Source organism: Mesoplodon densirostris, chromosome 19, assembly GCF_025265405.1.
Source record: "Mesoplodon densirostris isolate mMesDen1 chromosome 19, mMesDen1 primary haplotype, whole genome shotgun sequence".
Lineage (NCBI taxonomy): Eukaryota > Metazoa > Chordata > Mammalia > Artiodactyla > Ziphiidae > Mesoplodon > Mesoplodon densirostris.
This window is the reverse complement of record NC_082679.1, coordinates 15,530,963-15,552,104: the sequence shown is the minus strand read 5'-3', so window position 1 is coordinate 15,552,104 and position 21,142 is coordinate 15,530,963. Positions and strand designations below refer to the sequence as shown.

General features: G+C 37.0%; 1 protein-coding gene across 4 annotated transcripts in view; it reads left to right on the top strand.

Annotated features, from left to right (window-relative positions):
* LOC132480575 (zinc finger protein 14 homolog) overlaps nucleotides 1-21,142 on the top strand; it is a 219,344-nt gene that overhangs the window by 101,725 nt on the left and 96,477 nt on the right. For 3 of the 4 annotated variants that reach the window (XM_060084870.1, XM_060084869.1, XM_060084871.1), the window contains exon 6: nucleotides 13,424-15,483. In XM_060084870.1, the coding sequence (XP_059940853.1) occupies nucleotides 13,424-14,448 (1,025 nt within the window). In that variant the 3' untranslated portion in view covers nucleotides 14,449-15,483. Of the gene's footprint in view, nucleotides 1-13,423 lie in introns of those variants that run through there. The other variant, XM_060084873.1, reaches the window with a different exon arrangement.

Genomic DNA, 21,142 nt, shown 5'->3' with positions numbered 1-21,142 from the left:
TGGATCCTGACACCTCCAGATAGTCACTTCAAGTCTCTATTCCACTTAGCTTGTATAGACATATAGCCAAAAAAGAGGGTAAAGGCTTCTGGGGCTTTGTCTGAGAATTTAGTGGACATTAAAACACACCAGACAGGCTGTGTAGCCCAGTTGACTTTAAATAGGCACACTTTCTTACTCAGCTTTTCCAGGTAATACCAAAGTATTTTCCAAGTGTCTGTATCACCATCTTTCCCTGTAGCTGATATTGTAAGATTTTTTTCATTTTTTAACAATCTGATTGGTGAGTATAAAATCTCATTTCGGGGCTTCCCTGGTGGCACAGTGGTTAAGAATCTGCCTGCCGCAGCCGCATAGCACAGGGAGATCAGCTCGGTGCTCTGTGACCACCTAGAGGGGTGGGATAGGGAGGGTGGGAGGGAGACGCAAGAGGGAGGGGATATGGGGATATGTGTATATGTAGAGCTGATTCACTTTGTTATACAGCAGAAACTAACACACCATTGTAAAGCAATTATACTCCAATAAAGATGTAAAACAAAAAGCATCCGCCTGCTGGGACTTCCCTGGTAGCACAGTGGTTAAGAATCTGCCTGCCAATGCAGGGGACAAGGGTTCGATCCCTGGTCCGGGAAGATCCCACATGCCACAGAGCAACTAAGCCCATGCGCCACAACTACTGAGCCTGTGTGCCACAACTCCTGAAGCCCGCATGCTTAGAGCCTATGCTCCACAGCAAGAGAAGCCACCACAATGAGAAGCCTGTGCACAGCAATGAAGACACAATGTTAGCCATAAATAAATAAATAGAATAGAATCTGCCTGCCAATGCAGGGGACATGGGTTTGAGCCCTAGTCTGGGAACATCCCACCTGCCACGGAGCAACTAAGGCATGTGCTACAACTATTGAGCCTGTGCTCTAGAGCCCACATGCCACAACTACTAAGGCCCACGTGCCTAGAGCGCATGCTCCTCAACAAGAAAAGCCACCACAATGAGAAGACCGTGCACCACAACTAAGAGTAGCCCCCACTTGCCGTGCGCAGCAATGAAGACCCAACGCAGCCCAAAAAAAAAAAAAAAACAACTTATTTCATTGTTTTAAATTGAGTTTTCCTGGTTACTCTTGAAGATGATTATCTTTCCACATGTTTGGCCAATAGTGTCTCTTCTGTGTAATGCCATTTTTTTTTAACTGCTATCCCTCCCTTCTCTTAATTGCAGTAGCTGACCCTACGCTCCACTTCATCTGATTTGATAATCTGCACTTTTTAAAAAAGATTTATTTATTATTTATTTTATTTATTTTTGGCTGTGTCGGGTCTTAGGTGCGGCACACCGGATCCTCGTTGAGGCATGCAGCATCCTCCGCTGTGGTGCACAGGCTCCTCACTGTGGCACGCATGCCTTTCTCCAGTTGTGGTGTGCAGGCCCTCTCCTCTCTAGTTGTGGCATGCAGGCTCCAGGGCGCATGGGCTCTGCAGTTGTGGCACGCGAGCTCAGCAGTTGTGGTGTGTGAGCTCAGCAGTGGTGGCATGCGGGCCCAGCTGCCCCATGGCATGTGGGGTCCCAGTTCCCCAACCAGGGGTCAAACCCATGTCCCCCGCACTGTAAGATGGATTCTCTACGACTGGACCACTACAGAAATCCCTATAATGCCATTTTGATCATTTTTTATTAGACTATTTGTCTTTTTCCTAAAATTTATAGGAATTCCTTATATATTTTCTAGGTACTAATTTTTGGTCAGTAGCATGTTTTATAGACATCTTTTCCTGTTGTAGCTTATTTATTCATTTTCTTTATGACATCTTTTGATGAACAGTAATTCTGTTATTCTGGTTACATTATATATTTAATAGTTAAATTATATATAATTATATAATTTTATATAATTATACATAATTATAATTATTTAAGTTTATTAAAAAATTCTGCTTTTTTCCTTCACAGGCTTCACACCTTTGGGGTCATAAGAAATCTTTTCCTAGCCCCATTTTCTCCTATTTTTTCTTCCAAGAATGTTTATGTTTTTACTTCCTTATTAAAGCCCTGTTAAGGTACCTGGAGTTGATTTTCACAAATAGTATGAGATCAGTTATAATTTTTTCCCTGTAGAGAAAACAAATTATTTTTGCCCCACTGAATGAAGAGTCTATTTGTTTTCCACTGATCCACAGTCACATATTAAAATTCCATGTATACATAGGTCACTCTTATTCCATTGGCCTTTTTATCTATACCTGTCCTAATTACTCTTGCTTTTATCAAAAGTCCTGATCTCTGATGGGACAGGTCCCTCCACCTTTTTCTTCAGAAGTATTTGATTTTACTTGTCTTTTTGGTCTTCCATATAAATTTTAAAATTACATTAAGTAAAATTTCATTTATGGAAGCAGCCGCATAGCACAGGGAGATAAGCTCGGTGCTTTGAGACCGCCTGCAGGGGTGGGATAGGGAGGGTGGAAGGGAGGGAGACGCAAGAGGGAAGGGTTATGGGAACAGATGTATATGTATAACTGATTCACTTTGTTATAAAGCAGAAACTAATAAAAAAATTTTCATTTACGTTTTTTTGTCAACATCCATTCATGATGAAAACTCTGAACAAAGGGGGAACATATCTCAACATACTAAAGGCCATTTGTGACAAGCCCACAGCTAGCATCATACTCAGTGGTAAAAAATTGAAAACTTTTCCTTTAAGATCAGGAATGAGACACGGATCCCCACTCTCACCACTTTTATTCAACATAGTACCAGAAGTCTAAGCCAGAGCAACTACAGAAGAAACAGAAATATAAGTCATCCAAATCAGAAAGGAAGAAGTAAAACTGTCACTATTTGCAGATAACATGATATTATATATAGAAAATCCCAAAGACTCCACTAAAAAAATGTTAGAATTATTTATTTATTTTTATTGAAGTATAGTTGATTTACAATGTGGTGTTAATTTCTGCTGTACAGCAAAGTGGTTCAGTTATACATATATACATTTTTTAAAAGCACTATTTCTCCTTAATGTTTTCTTTTTAAAAATATGTTTTATTTATTTATTTTGTTTGGCTGTGTTGGGTCTTCATTGCTGTGCGTGGGCTTTCTCTAATTGCACCGACTGGGGGTTACTCTTCATTGTGGTGTGCGGGCTTCTCATTGCAGTGGCTTCACGTTGTGGAGCACAGGCTCTAGGCACATGGGTTTCAGTAGTTGTGGCATGCGGGCTCAGCAGTTGTGGCTCACGGGCTCTAGAGCGCAGGCTCAGTAGTTGTGGCACATGGGCTTAGCTGCGCCGTGGCACATGGGATCTTCCTGGACCAGGGCTTGAACCCGTGTCCCCTGCATTAGCAGGTAGATTCTTAACCACTGTGCAACCAGGGAAGTCCTATATATACATTTTTTTACTATTCTTTTCCATTATGGTTTATCATAGGATACTGAATATAGTTCTCTGTGCTATACAGCAGGACCTTGTTGTTTATCCATTCCATATATAATAGCTTACATCTGCTAACCCCAACCTCCCACTCCATCCCTTCCCAAATCCCCTCCCCCTTGGCAACCACAAGTCTGTTCTCTATGTCCGTGAGTGTGTTTCTGTTTCATAGATAGGTTCATTTGTGTCATATTTTAGATTCCACATATAAGTGATATCATGTGGTATTTGTCTTTCCTTTTCTGATTTCACTTAGTATGATAATCTCTAGTTGCACCTATGTTGCTGCAAATGGCATTATTTCGTTCTTTTTTATGGCTGAGTAGTATTCCATTGTATTTATTTACCACATCTTCTTTATCCATTCCTCTGTCAATGGAAATTTAGATTGTTTCCATGTCTTGGCTGTTGTGAATAGTGCTGCTATGAACATGGTGCATGTATCATTTTGGATTAGAGTTTTGTCTAATCCAAATGCTCAGGAGTGGGATTGCTGGATCATATGGTAATTCTGTTTTTAGAAAAACTGTTAGAATTAATAAATGAATTTAATAAAGTTGCAGGATACAAAATCCACATACAAAAATCAGTTGCATGTCTATACACTAGTAATGAACACTGAGAAAGAGAAATTAAGAAAAAAATCTCATTTACAAGTGCATCAAAAAAAAAAAAAAAGAAAGGGACTTCCCTGGCAGTCCAGTGGTTAAGACTCCACGCTCACAATGCAGGGGGCATGGGTTCGATCCTTGGTCGGGGAACTAAGGTCCTACATGCCCCACGGTGCAGCCCCAAAAAAGAAATATACACTAAAAAAAAAAAAGAATAAAATACCTAGAAATAAATTTAACTAAGGAGGTGAAAAGACCTGTACATTGAAAACTATAAAACACTGATGAAAGAAATTGAAGAAGTCACAAATAAATGGAACGCTACTCCATCTTCATGGATTGGAAGAATTAATATTGTTAAAATGTTCATACAACCCAAAGTAGTCTACAGATTCAGTGCACTTCCTATCAAAATTCCAAGGCATCTTTCAGAGAAATAGAACAAACCATTCTAAAATTTGTATAAAACCTACAAAAGACCCTAAATTGTCAAAGCAATCTTGAGAAAGAAGAACAAAGCTGGAGACATCATGCTTCTTGATTTCAAACTAGATTACAAAGCTGTAGTAAAAATAGTATGGTATTCGCATAAAAACAAACACGTAGATCAATGGAACAAAAGAGAGCCAAGAAATAAACCCACATATATATGGTCAGTTAAAATGAAAAAGCCAAGAATATACAATGGGAAAAGGACAGTCTCTTCAATAAGTGGTGTTGGAAATACTGGACCACTGTCTTACACCTTACACAAAAATCAACTCAGTATGGATTAAAGACTTGAATACAAGACCTGAAACCATAAAACTCCTAGAAGAAAACACAGAGGGTAAGCTCCTTGACATTAGTCTTGTATTTTTTGGGATATGACACCAAAACAAAGGCAGCAAAAGCAAAAATTAACAAATGGGATGAAATCCAACTAAAAATCTGCACAGAAAAGGAAACCATAAGTGAAAAAGGCAGCCTACTGAATGAGAGAAAATATTTGCAAATCATATATCTAATAAGGAGTTAATATCCATTTTATATATATATACACACACACACAGAACCCATACAACTCAATAGCAAAAAAAAAATACAATTTAAAGAAAATATAAAAAGAAACAAATGGAAACTGTAGAACTGAAAAATACAATGGCCCCAAAATTTTAAACTCACTGGATAGGCTCAATAGGAGAATGGAGACAACAGAGGGAAATTAGTGAACTAGAAGGTAGATCAAGAGAAATTAGCCAATATGAATAACAGAAAAAAGATTGAAAACTTAAAAAGAGTGACTCAGGGACATGTGGGACAACAACAAAGTTTTCATATTTATATCACTGAAGTCCCAAAAGGACCATAGTAAATGAAAGGACCATAGAAAAATAATGTGTTACTTGTAGGGAAACAAAGATTTGAATGACTAGATTTGTCTTCATAAACCATGGAGGTCAGCAAAAAGTGGAACAATATTTTATTTGCTAAAGGACTGTCAACCCAGAATTCCATAGCCTGCAAAAACTCTTCAGAAATGAAAGTAAAATTTAAAAAGGCAATATTGCAAATGTACATGGCAACTGAAACTCTGGCCTGAGCATCCATGTGGGGCTAGGAAATAGTGGGGACAGTGGGTAATGAGAGTGAGTCTGTACCCTGTCTCAAAGGAGTAAGCACTTGTTAAGTCTAGGAGACAGCTGTCATGAGAATACAGGCCTAGTGCTGCCGCATAGTCTGGTCCTTCAAGGAAAGGCAGAAATCCGGATTTCTGTATTAAATCTCCTGATATGTCAACACTGGTAACTAATTCAGAACTTTAGAGAACTATTGGGGCAACACCAAACACAAACATGTGAATAGGATACAACCTGATTCATTGGGTTTCTAGTTATATAGAGTTATCTTTTTCTTTGAACCTCAGAAATTCTACCAAGGTATATCTAGTTAAAACTCTTCCCTTGGGACTTGCCTGGTGGTGCAGTGGTTAAGACTCTGTGCTCCCAATGCAGGGGGCCCGGGTTCGATCCCTGGTCCGGGAACTAGATCCCACATGCATACTGCAACTAAGAGTTTGTGTGCTACAAATGAGGAGCTGGCGAGGTGCAATTAAGGAGCCCATTGCAACTAAGGAGCCCATGTGTCACAACTAAGAAGCCGGTGAGCCGCAACTAAGGAGTCTGCCTGATGCAACTAAGACCCAACACATCCAAATAAATAAGTAAATAAATTTAAAAGAACAAAAACAAAAGTCTTTCCTCATAAATTCTGCTCAGCACAGAAAGGAACCATCTTATTACTAAGAGTTTTCTTTGACTCTGGGAATTTGTCTTATTGTTGGTTTTGCATCATCACCATATTCTCCTTCTGGAACTCATATTTTACATTTATTTTATTTCCTATATAATTTTCCTTCCCCATGACCCTGTCTTTTTTGGCGGGGGTGGGGTGGTCACCATTTCTATCCTTTCTCTCCTGAGAATTTTTTTTTCAAGAGTTAATTCTGGATATAGCGATGATTCACTTTTTGCTGTGGAATTTGAAGATTTAGCTTACTTTATATCCTCTTAACTCATCCTCCATATATACTGTATATAGTATATATAATCCTCCATATATACTATATCACAATTTTCATTTAAATTGTTGTTCAGTTCACTCACTGACTGTAAATGTTTTTTGTTGCTGAGCTCTGTAGTCACATTTCACTCCTTGTACAACTTTTCTTTTCCATGGAGTTAAACCTTGTCTTAATTGAGTTTGCTTAGTTTTCTGTTTATCTGTCACTCATCTCTTTTCAGACACATCAGGTAACTGGGGTATTGTTCTGTTTGGTTGTTTTTGTATACTAGCCTGGTGTGTCCTTTATTTTTTTTTTTAATTTTTATTGGAGTATAGCGGCTTTACAATGTTCTATTAGTTTCTATTGTACAGGAAAGTGAATCAGTTATACATACATCCACTCTTTTATTTTATTTATTTATTTATTTTTAAAGACTTTTTTTCATGTGGACCATTTTTAACGCCTTTATTGAATTCGTTACAGTGTTGCTTCTGTTTTGTTTTGGTTTTTTGGCCCTGAGGCATGTGGGATCTTAGCTTCCCTATAGAACCTGCACTCCCTCCATTGGAAGGCAGAGTCTTAACCACTGGACTGCCAGGGAAGTCCCCCTATCCACTCTTTTTTAGATTTCCTTCCCATTTAGGTCACCACAGAGCATTGAGTAGAGTTCCCTGTGCTATACAGTATGTTCTCACTAGTTATCTGTTTTATATATAGTAGTGAGTATATGTCAGTCCCAATCTCCCAATTCATCCCACCCCCCCTTCCCCCCTTGGTAACAGTAAGTTTGTTTTTTACATCTGTGACTCTGTGCTTTGCAAATAAGTTCATCTGTACCATTTTTCTAGATCCCACATATAAGTGATATTATATGATATTTGTCTTTCTCTTTCTGACTTATTTTATATGACAATCTCTGGGTCCATCCATGTCACTGCAAATGGCATTATTTCGTTTCTTTTTATGACTGAGTAATATTCCATTGTATATATGTACCACATCTCCTTTATCCATTCCTCTGTCGATGGATATTTAGGTTGCTGCCGTGTCCTGGCTATTGTACATGGTGCTGCAATGAACATTGGGTGCATGCATCCTTTTGAATTATGGTTTTCTCCAGATATATGCCCAGGAGTGGGATTGCTGGGTCATATGGCAGCTCTATTTTTAGTTTTTTAAGGGACCTCCATACTGTTCTCCATAGTAGCCGTACCAATTTACATTCCCACCAACAGTATAGGAGTGTTCCTTTTTCTCCACACCCTCTCCAGCATTTACTGTTTGTAGATTTTTTCATGATGGCCATTCTGACCAGTGTGAGGTGATACCTCATTATAGTTTTGATTTGCATTTCTCTAATAATTAGTGGTATTGAGCGTCTTTTCATTTGTTTTTTGCCCATCTGTATGTCTTCTTTGGAGAAATGCCTATTTAGATCTTGTACCCAGTTTTTGATTGGGTTGTTTGTTTTTTTGATATTGAGCTGTATGAGCTGTTTGTATATTTTGGAGATTAATCCCTTGTCAGTTGCTTCATTTGCAAATATTTTCTCCTGTTCTGTGGTTTGTTTTTTAACTGAGATATCCCTCCTCTAACCCTCTGTTCTTCCTCCCCAGGTGTGATTGTAACATAACTTTATTTTAGAATTTTCCTTTATTATCATCCAGTGGATTCCCTTAGGATCATCCCTTTGATTCCCTTAACTCCTCCCCTTTGAATTCATTTTGATTCTCTTCTGTATTTCCATGCCTTGGATACTTTTGTATACCAAGACTGTTGGATCTCTTGCCTTGCTCTTTCTTGATTTATTTCCTTATTATTCTGAAGCACATCTTTCAAAAGCAACCAAGGGAAGGATGCAAAAGAAGTAATAGAAAGTATATTTTGTGAATCCTTTCATGAATTAAAATGTTTTCATTTCACTCTCATAATTTGATTGATAATTTGACTGGAGATGTCATTTTAGGTTGAAAAACTTCAACTTTTTAAAGGCATTGCTCCGAGGATTTCTAAAATCTTCTATTATCTAGTGTTGTAGAGAAGTCCAAAACCCATTCAAGTTCTTAATTCTTTTAAGTGACCTGTTTAATCTCTTTGGAAGCTTTTAGCATTTGTTATTTATTTATGATGTTCTAATATTTTGTGTTGAGGTATCATGATGTTGATTTTATTCTTTCATGTACCAGGGCACTCACTTATTCCAGAAACAAAAAATCTCTGAAATTTTCTTCTGTAATTTTGTTGATCATTTGTTCCGCATTGTTTTCTCTTTTTCTCTGTTCCCTATGTTTCACTGTTGATTGATCTTTTTTTTTTTTTTTTTTTTTTTTTTCTTTTTGCGGTATGTGGGCCTCTCACTGCTGTGGCCTCTCCCGTTGCAGAGCACAGGCTCCGGATGCGCAGGCCCAGCGGCCATGGCTCATGGGCCCAGCCGCTCCGCGGCATATGGGATCCTCCCAGACCGGGGCACGAACCCGCATCCCCTGCATCGGCAGGCGGGCTCTCAACCACTTGCGCCACCAGGGAGGCCCTGATTGATCATTTTTTATGTCCAGTGCTTGGCACCATGTCTGACACATAGTAAGAGCTCATTAAATTTTTGAATGATTGAACACTCATAATTCAGATCTTAAATTTTTTGTGCTACCTCTAGAATTTCTTTTTCTTTTTTAAAAATTGAAGTATAGTTGATTTACAATGTTGTGTTAGTTTCTGGTGTATAGTGAAATGATTCAGTTATACATGTATATATACATATTATTTTTTAATAAGTTCTCTGTGCTATACAGTAGGACCTTGTTGTTTATCTATTTTATATATAGTAGTTTGTATCTGCTCTTTTTTTTTTCTAGTTTCCATCTATCTTTATGTTGTACTTTCTGTAAGGTTTTATTAAGTTCTCATCTTTGTATTTTTATTTTTAAAAACATTTTCAGTATTTCTTTTTCTGACATCATTCTCTTATGGAATTGCTATATAATATTGTTTTTAGAAGCATTCTTGTCTTTTTTTTTAGAAGCATTCTTCTTTTGAATTTTGTTTTTTTTTTCCTCCATTGTCTCTCCTGTTTCTCTTTGTGTATTTTAAGCTCTTATTTTTTTTGTTTTTGTTTTTTATTTATTTATTTATTTATTTTTGGCTGTGTTGGGTCTTCATTGCTGCGCACTGACTTTTTCTAGTTGCGGCGAGTGGGGGCTAGTGTTCGTTGTGGCGCACAGACTTCTCATTGCGGTGGCTTCTCTTGTTGCCGAGCATGGGCTCTAGGCACACGGGCTCCAGTAATTGTGGTACGCGGGCTCAGTAGTGTGGCTAATGGGCTCTAGAGCACAGGCTTAGTAGTTGTGGCGCATGGGCTTAGTTGCAGTGTGGCATGTGGGATCTTTCCGGACCAGGGCACGAACCCGTGTCCCCTGCATTGGCAGGCAGATTCTTAACCACTGCGCCACCAGGGAAGTCCCTTAAGCTCTTATATTTAATGTTTTCCTGAAATAGCTAGTGACTCAAAGCTATTTGCTCATATAAAGCTGTGGCATTAAAAAGCTGATTTGAGCTTGTTTGTGACAGGATTTGTAGATTTATTGGTGGTAGTTACTGTAGAGTGATCTGCCTAGAACAGTTCATTGGCTGACACCATCTATCAGGTCTTTTCTCTTGGGCTGATTTTCTCCAGAATAGGATCCTCTACTTTCTTTCTAGAATTAATAAAATAAGCATGGCTGCCCGATTCTTGAGAGTTTACTGGGTATAGTGGACTGTGGAATCAGCCTGCTATATGGAGTAGGTTTGAGAATCTGAAGTCTGTCTGTTTCTTACAGATTTTCAATTAATTACCCTTTTTGCAACCCTTATGCACCCTAGTTTCAAGGGTACCTGGTGATTGCATTCTTGAAAATATCTGGTATTCTACAGTAAGACTAATCCGTGACTTAGGTTTCAAGGCTCAAGGTTAATACATCATTTATTACTATTCCATCTGTTCTCTAATTTCCAAATTTTTGTTGATGCTCTTTTTTTTCCCTACTCTCATTGTCCTCATGGAGTTTCTTTTTTTGTTGAATCTCATTACTATCTTTAGTGGCACTTCATGAGAGAGCAGTAATAAATGCATATATCCAATGTGCCATATTTGCAAAAAGTGTGTCCTTTTAATTTTTAATTAATTAATTTTTTGTCCGTGTTGGGTCTTTGTTGCTGCACGCAGTCTTTCTCTAGTTGCAGCGAGCAGGGGCTGCTCTTTGTTGCGGTGTGTGGGCTTCTCATTGTAGTGGCTTCTGTTGTTGTGGAGCACAGGCTCTAGACGCGTGGGCTTCAGTAGTTGTCGCACGCGAGCTCAGTAGTTGTGGCTCAACGGGCTCTAGAGCACAGGCTCAGTAGTTGTGGCACATGGGCTTAGTTGCTCCGTGGCACGTGGGATCTTCCCAGACCAGGGATCAAACCTGTGTCCCCTGCATTGGCAGATGGATTCTTAACCATTGTGCCACCAGGGAAGTCCCTGTTCTTTTTCCCTAGAGGAAATTTTTAGACATTTTTCATTAAGGAGTATATATTTAAATACTTTCTAATTGAGTCAGTCAGTAAATACTTGTAGATCTTCCAGTATGTACCATGTACCATGCTCAGAGTTGGATACACATTGATGAAGACAATACACATTTTCCTTGCCTTCACAGAACTTAATACCTATTGAAGGAAAAGATAGTAAATGAACCTAAATAAGTATGTAATTACAAATTATGAAAATCCTGTTAAGGAAGAGAACAGAGTGCTAAAAATATAATTACAAGGAGGGTGTAATTTGGTCATAGGATCAGAGAAGACCTCAAAAAGTATGACCTTTATGTAGAGATTTGGAAAATGAGTAATAGTTACCAAGACCAAGAGTAAAAGAAAATACCTTCTATACATAAGGAAAAGTACCTAGAAAGGTCTAAACAGGGACTAATAATTAGGAGCATTTGAAGAACTATAAAATAGGACCAATGTGGATGGAGCTTAGAAACCAAAATGGAGCATAGTGTGAGATTTGGTTGAAAGGCAGGCAGGAACCAGATCATTCAGAGTTTTGTAGACCACATTCAGGAGTTTGGCTTTTATTGTAAGAGCGATATTATATAGGAAACCACCAAAGGATTTTAAGCAGAGCATTGGCAGGCTAATGCCATTCTAGTGATACGGATTCAAGACTACAAACCTCAAGTGGAGAAACTAGGTTGGAGGCTATTCCAGTATTCCAAGGGAGAGATATTTCATATTAGGTATTATATTGAATATAAAGGGAAGAGTGTCAGGATATATTTAGGAACAGTATTAAACAGTATTTGCTAAATAATTATATGAGAGGAAGATGAATAAGATGGTACTAGAATGATCTTCACTTTTTTGGCTTGAGGTTTTTCCTCTGGGTCCATAGTGTGGTCTTCAAAACACTTCACTTGCCTAACATCCCTATTTTTATATGGAAATTCTTCCATAATATTATCTCCCAAATACTAAATAATTATTTAATACCAAGTATTTTTTCATGTAGTATTCCCAGTCCTCACAATGATTATAAGAGTTAGTTATCATTCCTGTCATATAGACAGACAGTTGGGGGCTCAGAAAGATGAACTAATTTGCCCAAGAAAACAAAGCTTGTAATTAACTGAGTTTGAGTTCAAAACTCATACAACTGAATCTTGTACCTCTGATCCTTCCATAGCAATACACTGCCTCCCATTATATTCTTTTCACTTCTCTTTGAACCTACAAATGCCCTTCCTGTCAGTTGGTCATCACTACTACAGTGCTTGTGCACTTGTTAAGTCCTCTCCTCTTTTTTCCTAAGTTCAGAATCACAGAATTCCAAGGCATAGTATTTTCATCAAACCCCAAGCATATACCATATCGAGCCACAGAAAATCCTCCCTATATAACACTCATGCTAGGTTTATTCAGCACCTGACTTTTCTTAAGGTACTCTCCCATCTGGATTGCCACCTTCTATTTCCCTGTCAATGGTTGAAGAGAACCTAAGCCTCTAGTTACTTAATCTAGAATTTTCAGCAGTGATGGAAATGTCTGATGTTTGTGATTTCCAGTATGGTAGACACTAGCCATATTTGGATATTTCTAACACTAGAAATGTGGATATTGCCACTGAGGAACTGAATTTGAATTTTTATTTAATCTTAATTATGTTAAATTCAAATAGACATATATGCTAGTAGCTACTGTAGTGGACAATACAGATCTAACCAGGGCCTGGAAAACTTCTCAACAGGCCAGGTAGTAAATATTTTAGGCTTACAGTCAATCTGGTCTCTGTTGCAACTGAAGCTCACAAACAGCCATAGACAATACATAAATGAATAAATGTGGCTGTGTTCCAATAAAACTTTACTTATAAAAATTATTGTAGGGCTACAGTACATAGTCTGCCAACCCCTGGACATTCTCCCTTAGACATATTCTTTTAATCCTGACAACCACCCTATTAAGTGATATGATCATTCCCCTTATTTTACAGTTCATGCTGTGTGCTGCTCTTATATGTGTGTTTGCATATGCTGTGAGATTTTGTGTGTGTGTATGTATGATTAGAGCCATCCTGTAACAAGGGAGTCTAAGGCATCTGTATATTTAGCAAGCTCCCATAAGTAATTCTGATTTATAGCAATGTTTAGAAACCAGTGGCTTACTTACTGTCCTCACCTTACTATGTCATCTCTCTTCACTCTTCTTTTCTTGTCCATTTTTAAAAATTTCAGTTTAATTCTCCCATTTAAATTGAAGTATTATTTCTCCCAAACAAGAAAAATGTGAGTGATTGCTTTCATATTTTCTTTCAGTCCTGGAGTCAAGATGTGAGACCAAGAAATTATTTCTGAAGAAGGAAATTTATGAAATAGAGTCAGCCCAGTGGGAGATAATGGAAAGACTTACAAGACATGACCTTCAGTGCTCTAGTTTCAGAGATGATTGGGAATGTAATGGCCAGTTTGAGAAACAACATGGCTCTCAGGAGGGACATTTCAGTCAACTGATATTCACCCGTGAAGGCATGCCCACTTTTAGTCAACATCCATCCTTTACATTACAGCAAATCATTAGTAATAAAGAAAAACACTGTGCAACTAAGGAATATAGGAAAACCTTTAGACATGACTCACAGCTTACCACCCATCAGATAATTCATACTGTTGAGAAACCCTATGAATGTAAGGAATGTGGAAAGGCCTTTAGACATCCCTCAAGACTCAGTCATCATCAGAAAATTCATACTGGCAAGAAACCCTTTGAATGTAAGGAATGTGGAAAAACCTTTATTTGTGGCTCAGACCTTACTCGACATCACCGAATTCACACTGGTGAGAAACCCTATGAATGTAAGGAATGTGGAAAGGCCTTTAGTAGTGGCTCCAACTTCACTCGACATCAGAGAATTCACACTGGTGAAAAGCCCTATGAATGTAAAGAATGTGGGAAGGCCTTTAGTAGTGGCTCAAACTTTACTCAACATCAGAGAATTCATACAGGGGAGAAACCCTATGAATGTAAGGAATGTGGCAATGCCTTTAGTCAGAGCTCACAACTTATTAAACATCAGAGAATCCACACAGGTGAGAAACCCTATGAATGTAAGGAATGTGAAAAGGCTTTTCGTTCTGGTTCAGACCTTACCCGACATCAGAGAATTCATACTGGTGAGAAGCCCTATGAATGTAAGATATGTGGGAAAGCCTATTCTCAGAGTTCACAACTTATTAGTCATCATAGAATTCATACTAGTGAGAAACCCTATGAATATAGGGAATGTGGGAAGACCTTTAATTATGACTCACAGCTGATTCAACATCAAAATTTGTACTGGTGATAAAACATAGAATATATGAAATGTGTGCAAATGCTTTTATTTACAGCTCAAAACTATTAACATCAACTATTTAACAAAAGAGAATTTATCTCTATATTAATCCCTCTAAATAGAATGAGGTAAAACATCTTATTTGCTGACTACAGCTTGTTCAACCCAAGAAAATTCATGTAGGAGAAACACCCTATGAGTAGAATACGTTTTGGAAGCCATTTAATAAAAGCCCCTATTTCCCTTGCCATCAGGTAATTCAGTCTAGTAAATACTCAAAATGACAACAACACTTCTGGCACCTTTCTAACCTTATCTTAAACATCAGAGAATACATGCTGAAATGTAATCCTGTGATTTTCATTTTATTTTCCCCCAATTTGTCTATAGTTGTAATATTCTTAATCTTTTAATCCATTTAAATTTATATAACTGTAAAGTCCATCTGTGTATATCATGGTTTGTAAAATATCTTTATTTTTAAGATACCTTTAATACCCAAGAGCAGTGACCTCTTTATTTTTGAAGATAGCTTATTCCTTTTGCTCTTTACAAAATTTAGACTTTCTTGTAAAAACCTTCATGTAATGACTTACCACTCAGTAAATAGAGATCCTTTACTATCTTCATGGTGTTTTCCTTGTGTTGCTGTAATATCATTTCATCAAATCCCTATTGATAGACATTGTAGTTTCCTCCAGCATTTTTGCCATTATACACAGTGCCCTGACGGGCATTCTCCGTAGGTATATCTTTGTGTCATGTCTTTTATTTTAATTGCAGAAATAATGCCTCAATATATATTTTCCTTATGATAGGTTTAAACATTACAAGTAAGGCCTTTGACCACTATCCTTGTACCCATATCCCTCCTTGTTTAGTATTTATCCTTCCTGAGCATTTTTCTATGTTTTTATACATACATGTTTTGGTAGAAATTATAAAATAGGGATAATTATAATACCTACCTCATAATTTTGTGTGAGGATCAAATAAAGAGACACAAAGTGCTTAGAATTGTGCCTGTCATATAATAAATAGATACCCACAGAATGTTGGTCTTTGTTAATTGTATTCATCGTGTCATTAGTAGTATTATTTGTTGAAAAGCAACTGTTTCTACAGACCTTACTCAACATCAGACAGGATAGATAATTGAAGAAAGACCCATTGAGGGTAATGAATTAAGAAAATTTCCATTATCACTTACCTCCTATGGAACATGAAGTAATCCTGGGTGTTGGTGGGGAAAGTAATGTGTGTAATGAGTAGGAAAGGCTGTATTCAGACTGGTATCCTTTTTACTACATCATATAATACCTAATATAAAGACAGACGATAATATAGACAAAACATTGGTGACACTGATGGAAAAGTATGAAAAGACAAACAGTATTATGTTTGAAAATGAATATGATTTTAAATGTTATACTGAATACAGTACTTCCAATACATTTGAAAACCTAAAGAAAATTTTTTTTTAGGAAAATAAAAATTACAGTATTGACTCAAAGAGAATTAAACTCTTGGGAGACTCATAAACACAGGTAAAAGGGGAAATTTAGTGTGAGATATAGTAGCTATTACTAATGAAGCATCAAACCCAATTTCTTTTCAGGCAGAACTCTTTTTTTAAAAAATTGGGGTATAATTGATACCAACATTATATTAGTTTCAGGTGCACAACATAATAATCTGATGTTTGTATACATTGGGAAATGACCAGTATAATAAGTCTAGTTAACATCCACCACCATGCATACTTACAGAATGTTTTTTCTTGTGATGAGAACAGGAAAGACTTTATCAGGTATTCAAGGAACTATTTGTTATATAGAAGTAGACATCTCATAACATACTCTAACATAATCTTGATGTTAGATATGGATTAGGAGAACACAAACAGGAAGCTATTTTTCAGGGTCATCCATGAAGATATATACAAGCATACTAAAGAAAACAGCAAACTGTAGGTATCTATTAAGTGAACAGAAATGAACCTGCATTGGGACAGTAACTGAAGAGGATCTCCAGGGCCTAGTTCCAGCTAATGAGTGCTATGAGAAAATTCAGGCCTTGTTTTGCCAGCTCTTCTGACTTCTGGGGAAAATCCAGAAATCTACATTTTTTTCAGTGTGATAGCCCTTGATTTTTTAAATGGCGGCTAGGATTTTGTTTGGTTTTTTTTAAAACATGGTATGGACCAAAGATATATTGACGCTGCAAGTAGCAAGTGATCCATAGCTTTTGTTCTGGACACTAGAGCAGTGAGTGTGCAAAAGGCTCACAGGAGGAGTTTTTAATAGTGCAAATCCCTTAGCCCCAAGGAAACTTAAGGGCGGCAGGGGAATTGTGAAATACAAGATAATTTACCTGGAATTTCTTAGATGTGAAAAGTATTTTCAGAGATAAAGTAGCTAAGGTCCAAATACAGTTTTTTTTTAAGGACTTGATCCAGTCCCATATTTTCTACATGCAGTTTTTTATTCTCAGCATCATGTCATTTAAAAACTAGGGTATATTTTATATGTTGTAATCCCATTCTTGAGCTATATAACTGTATACACACACAACTGAAAAGAATAATGAGTTAACCTATTGAGAAAAATAAATAGCCAGACCATCACTCTAGCAACAAATATGTCACTGGAATTATGCATTCTGTTTTAGACCAAGGGTCAGCAAACTTTCTGTAAAGGACTGGAAAATAAATATTTTACCCTCTGTATGTCATACTATTTCTGTTGCAACTACTCACCTCTGCCATTATAGTGTGGAAGCCTACTAAAATTTCTTAAGAAATCCTGAAGTTTAAAAAAAAAGTGTCCCACAGCTTAGCTTTGTTTAGGTTTAGGTTAGTGTTTGAGATGGGCCTTTACTGTGCCTCAATTTTCATGCTCAGCAAGCAGCTTCCTACATTGAATGGTACCATTCTGTGGAAGAAAAATCCATATATCCAAAGTTACTATAGATCTGTCCTTCTATGCCCCACTCTCTTTTTTCTTAGATCCCGTATTAGAGGACTTTAAAAAACAAAACAAAACATTGAGCTACTTTATTTTTTACGAGGCATGAAAAAGTAAAATATTTAATAATCAATTTGAGATAAGTAGAGTGAGCAACATTCTGCAGATGGAAGAATTAGTAAAGATGAGGCTGTTTTGTTCTAATATTTTGCATTACACTAAAATGAGAACTAAGTGAAATTTTATATTCTTTTTTCATTTTAAAGTCATTTATTGAGTTCCTCATCTAAAATTACAGAAATAATGCATTTGCACTTGAACCAATGAAACAATGCCAGTAAAAGGAAAAAAACAGTATCTCTGCTCCTCTCCATTCCTCACTCCCTTCCCCTCTGTCCATTTCCTTCTGAGTAATGTCTAAACCTCGTGTATCTCCCCCATATACTTCTTCATGCTTAAACAGTAACACAAATAAATTATTTTAGTATTTTTTACCCCCCAAAATGGATGATAGTTTATACATTTCTCCGTAATTTGCTTTTTTACATTCAACAGTACATTTTGGATTTTCTTTCAAGTCAGTAAATGATGACTGAACTTAGTTGTTTTAATGGTTACAGTATATTCCACAGTATGCTTGTACCAATACCTACTCAACAACAGTATTTCCCCAGTTGTGATATTTCATATTATCTCCTCTTCTTTGCCATTTAAAATTAGTGCTGCAATAAACATTCATATATTATATTCTTGTCTATTTATTTTATTTCTATAAAATAGGTTTCCCAAAACATTTCCAGTGTTTTCCATGTTTCTTAGAAAAGTATTGCTTATAGAAAATTTCAGAGGACAAGAGGATAAAGGAAAAAAGTGCAGTTTTTCATATGTGTTTATGTGGGTGTGTACACACACAGATTTAACACAGTCCATCTGGATTGATTATTATATATGGTGTGATATAGTATGTTGGCTTGTTCTCATCCAGAAATAGTCAATTATGCCAAAAACAATTATTAAACTATTGAACTATTAAACTATTCATCTTCTACTGAATTAAAATATAATCATATATTAAATGCTCATATCCTCAGACCTATTTGCCAGCAATCTTTGATTTATACTTTTCAGTAACTTATTACTTGTAAATAAAAATACATACAACTACATAGTTTTTATTTGAAAATAAAGACAAATGTTTCCTCATTAGAATTAAAAATTTTGTTACCCAGTTCCAGTAAAAATCCTCATTGGGATTATATTTTGAATTATTAAGTTTAAATATAGAGTATCCCAAATGAATGCACGATTGACACTGACTGGATATTCATTAATATATATGTATGTCTTGAAATTTCTTTGAGAGCTCTTCATCCTCCTTACTCTCTAATATCTTTATAATGTACATAAAATATATATAGTCCTTAAGATATGCTAGTAATAGTTGAAAGTTTAACATTTTATTAGGGTATTGATTATAAAGTGATAGATTCTTTTGATCTTTTATAATGTGCAGATAAAAGATATACCCATCTCACAGTATCACACCTTTTTTCTTGTCTTATTTCATGTTGTAGACCTGATGACAGTGGATTTTGAGCAGGACTTCTTTTTTACCAGATTTCCCCCAATTTACAGACTGAAGAGTTGGATTTTGAGGATAATTTCTGCTTCCTGTTTTCATCCCTACTCTTGTTTGTGTGTCATAAGAGAAATGATTTATTACCTTGGTGAAATGTATTAAAACACATAAATTACGTCCCTTTATTTGACCCTGAATTTCTCATGTTTCCTGGGGCAGGCTATGATTCTCTATGCTGACTCTGCAGACCCATTCCTCTGATGGTATATGTCCCAATATCTAGAGTTTGAATGAAGTATTAGGTTGTGCATTTTAACTCCAGGTTCAAGCTGCCTCTTTCAATAAAGCATTACCAAAAAAATGTTCTATTTCTCAATCAGTCCAGAAATCAGGATGAGAGAGTTATAGTTATCACCCACAAAAAATTTTCTATAGCCATTTTTGTTTTATTTCTAATTTTAGTGAAAATACATTAGTTACAGTCAATATGTTCTACATTTTATTAATTTGAGTGGATAAAGAATTCATTCAAATGGTTTTGAGTTGCTCATGGAAAATCTTAATGTGCTGAAGAACAAAGATACAGAACCTGAAACAATGCTCCAAATGATGACACAGAGCTTATGTGGTGAGATCACCACTGCTGCTGCTGTACACAGAATCCCCAGCTTACACTACTGACACCATGGGTGCTGGGCTCTGGATGTTCCTGCTACTGCCACCTGTGTACCTGGGGTTACCCATCACCCAGATGGAATTTCCACAGTCCTTGTTCCTTTGTACCATCAGCTTGCCGTTTGGAGAGGAGTGTGTTTGAGTGCTGAAGCCTAGGTTCCATCCCTGTGCATTAGCTGCTGGGGAGACACATACATTTTCAGATTAGTGAGGATCAGCCTCTGCTGCTTTTTTTTCTTTATATATACATTTATTTATTTATTTATTTATTTATTTATTTATTTTTGGCTGTGTTGGGTCTTTGTTGCTGTGCGCGGGCTTTCTCTAGTTGCGGCAAGCGGCGTCTACTCTTTGTTGCGGTGCACGGGCTTCTCATTGCAGTGGCTTCTCTTGTGGCAGAGCACGGACTCTAGGCATGCGGGCTTCAGTAGTTGTGGCACATGGGCTCCAGTAGTTTTGGTTCACGGGCCCTAGAGCGCAGGCTCAGTAGTTGCGGTGCACGAGCTTAGTTGCTCCGCGGCATGTGGGATCTTCCCGGACCAGAGTTCAAACCTGTGTCCCCTGCATTGGCAGGTGGATTCTTAACCACTGCACCACCAGGGAAGCCCCCAGCCTCTGCTTCTTAAAGACGGATGTTTCCCATCATAGCAAGGATACACATGAACTGGGCAGCCAAATGAATGGCCAGCGTTTATAAGATGGCATCCCATTAATCATACATAATTCTTCCCACAGCTGAAAATGAAAACCTCACTTAAAATAATATAGCCATTCCCCCACACAACTGAAAATGTGCTGAGTAATGTCTATACCTCTTCTATATCTGTCATGATCCTTTGTAGACATTCTTTAAATTTTGTCTTAAGTGGTAACAAACTACATAGAAGAAAAAGAGTAAAAAGAAATGTAATCATAATATGTAGGTATATATAAATTAGATAGATGCTTCAGTCTTCTTCTCTGTAAATGACAGTTGTGACACACTCCCTTTTAATTTAGTAGATTGGAGAGTTTTTATAGGTAAAGTGACCTAAACCTTTATGAAAAAAGGATCTGAATCCTTGTTGGTTATTATAGTTTTCTATTAACTTTTACTACTGGAAATGATTTAGAAGTAGGAGTTGACCCAGGGGAATCTTTGTGTTCTATCCATGTTCCATTTGGAAATTTCAAACCTATCTTTCCCTTCAGAGCCAGGATCAATCAGCCTGGCAAACACCAACCTACACCCTTCTTCTTCTTCCACCCCAGCCTTTGGTCTGTTGTCCAGGGTCACAAGGAGCTCTAAATAGCCAAGTCATAGGCTCACTTTACATTGTACTGGAATCACTGTTGCGTCCACTGGTGAAAGTATTTCTTCATATATTCTCTACATTATCCTTAGACAATGTTTTTGATATTTAAGTTTGACTTTCAGAATATGCTGAGATTTGATTATAATTTATGGTCTCGATATAAGGGGAGGGGAGCATGAGAAAAGTAA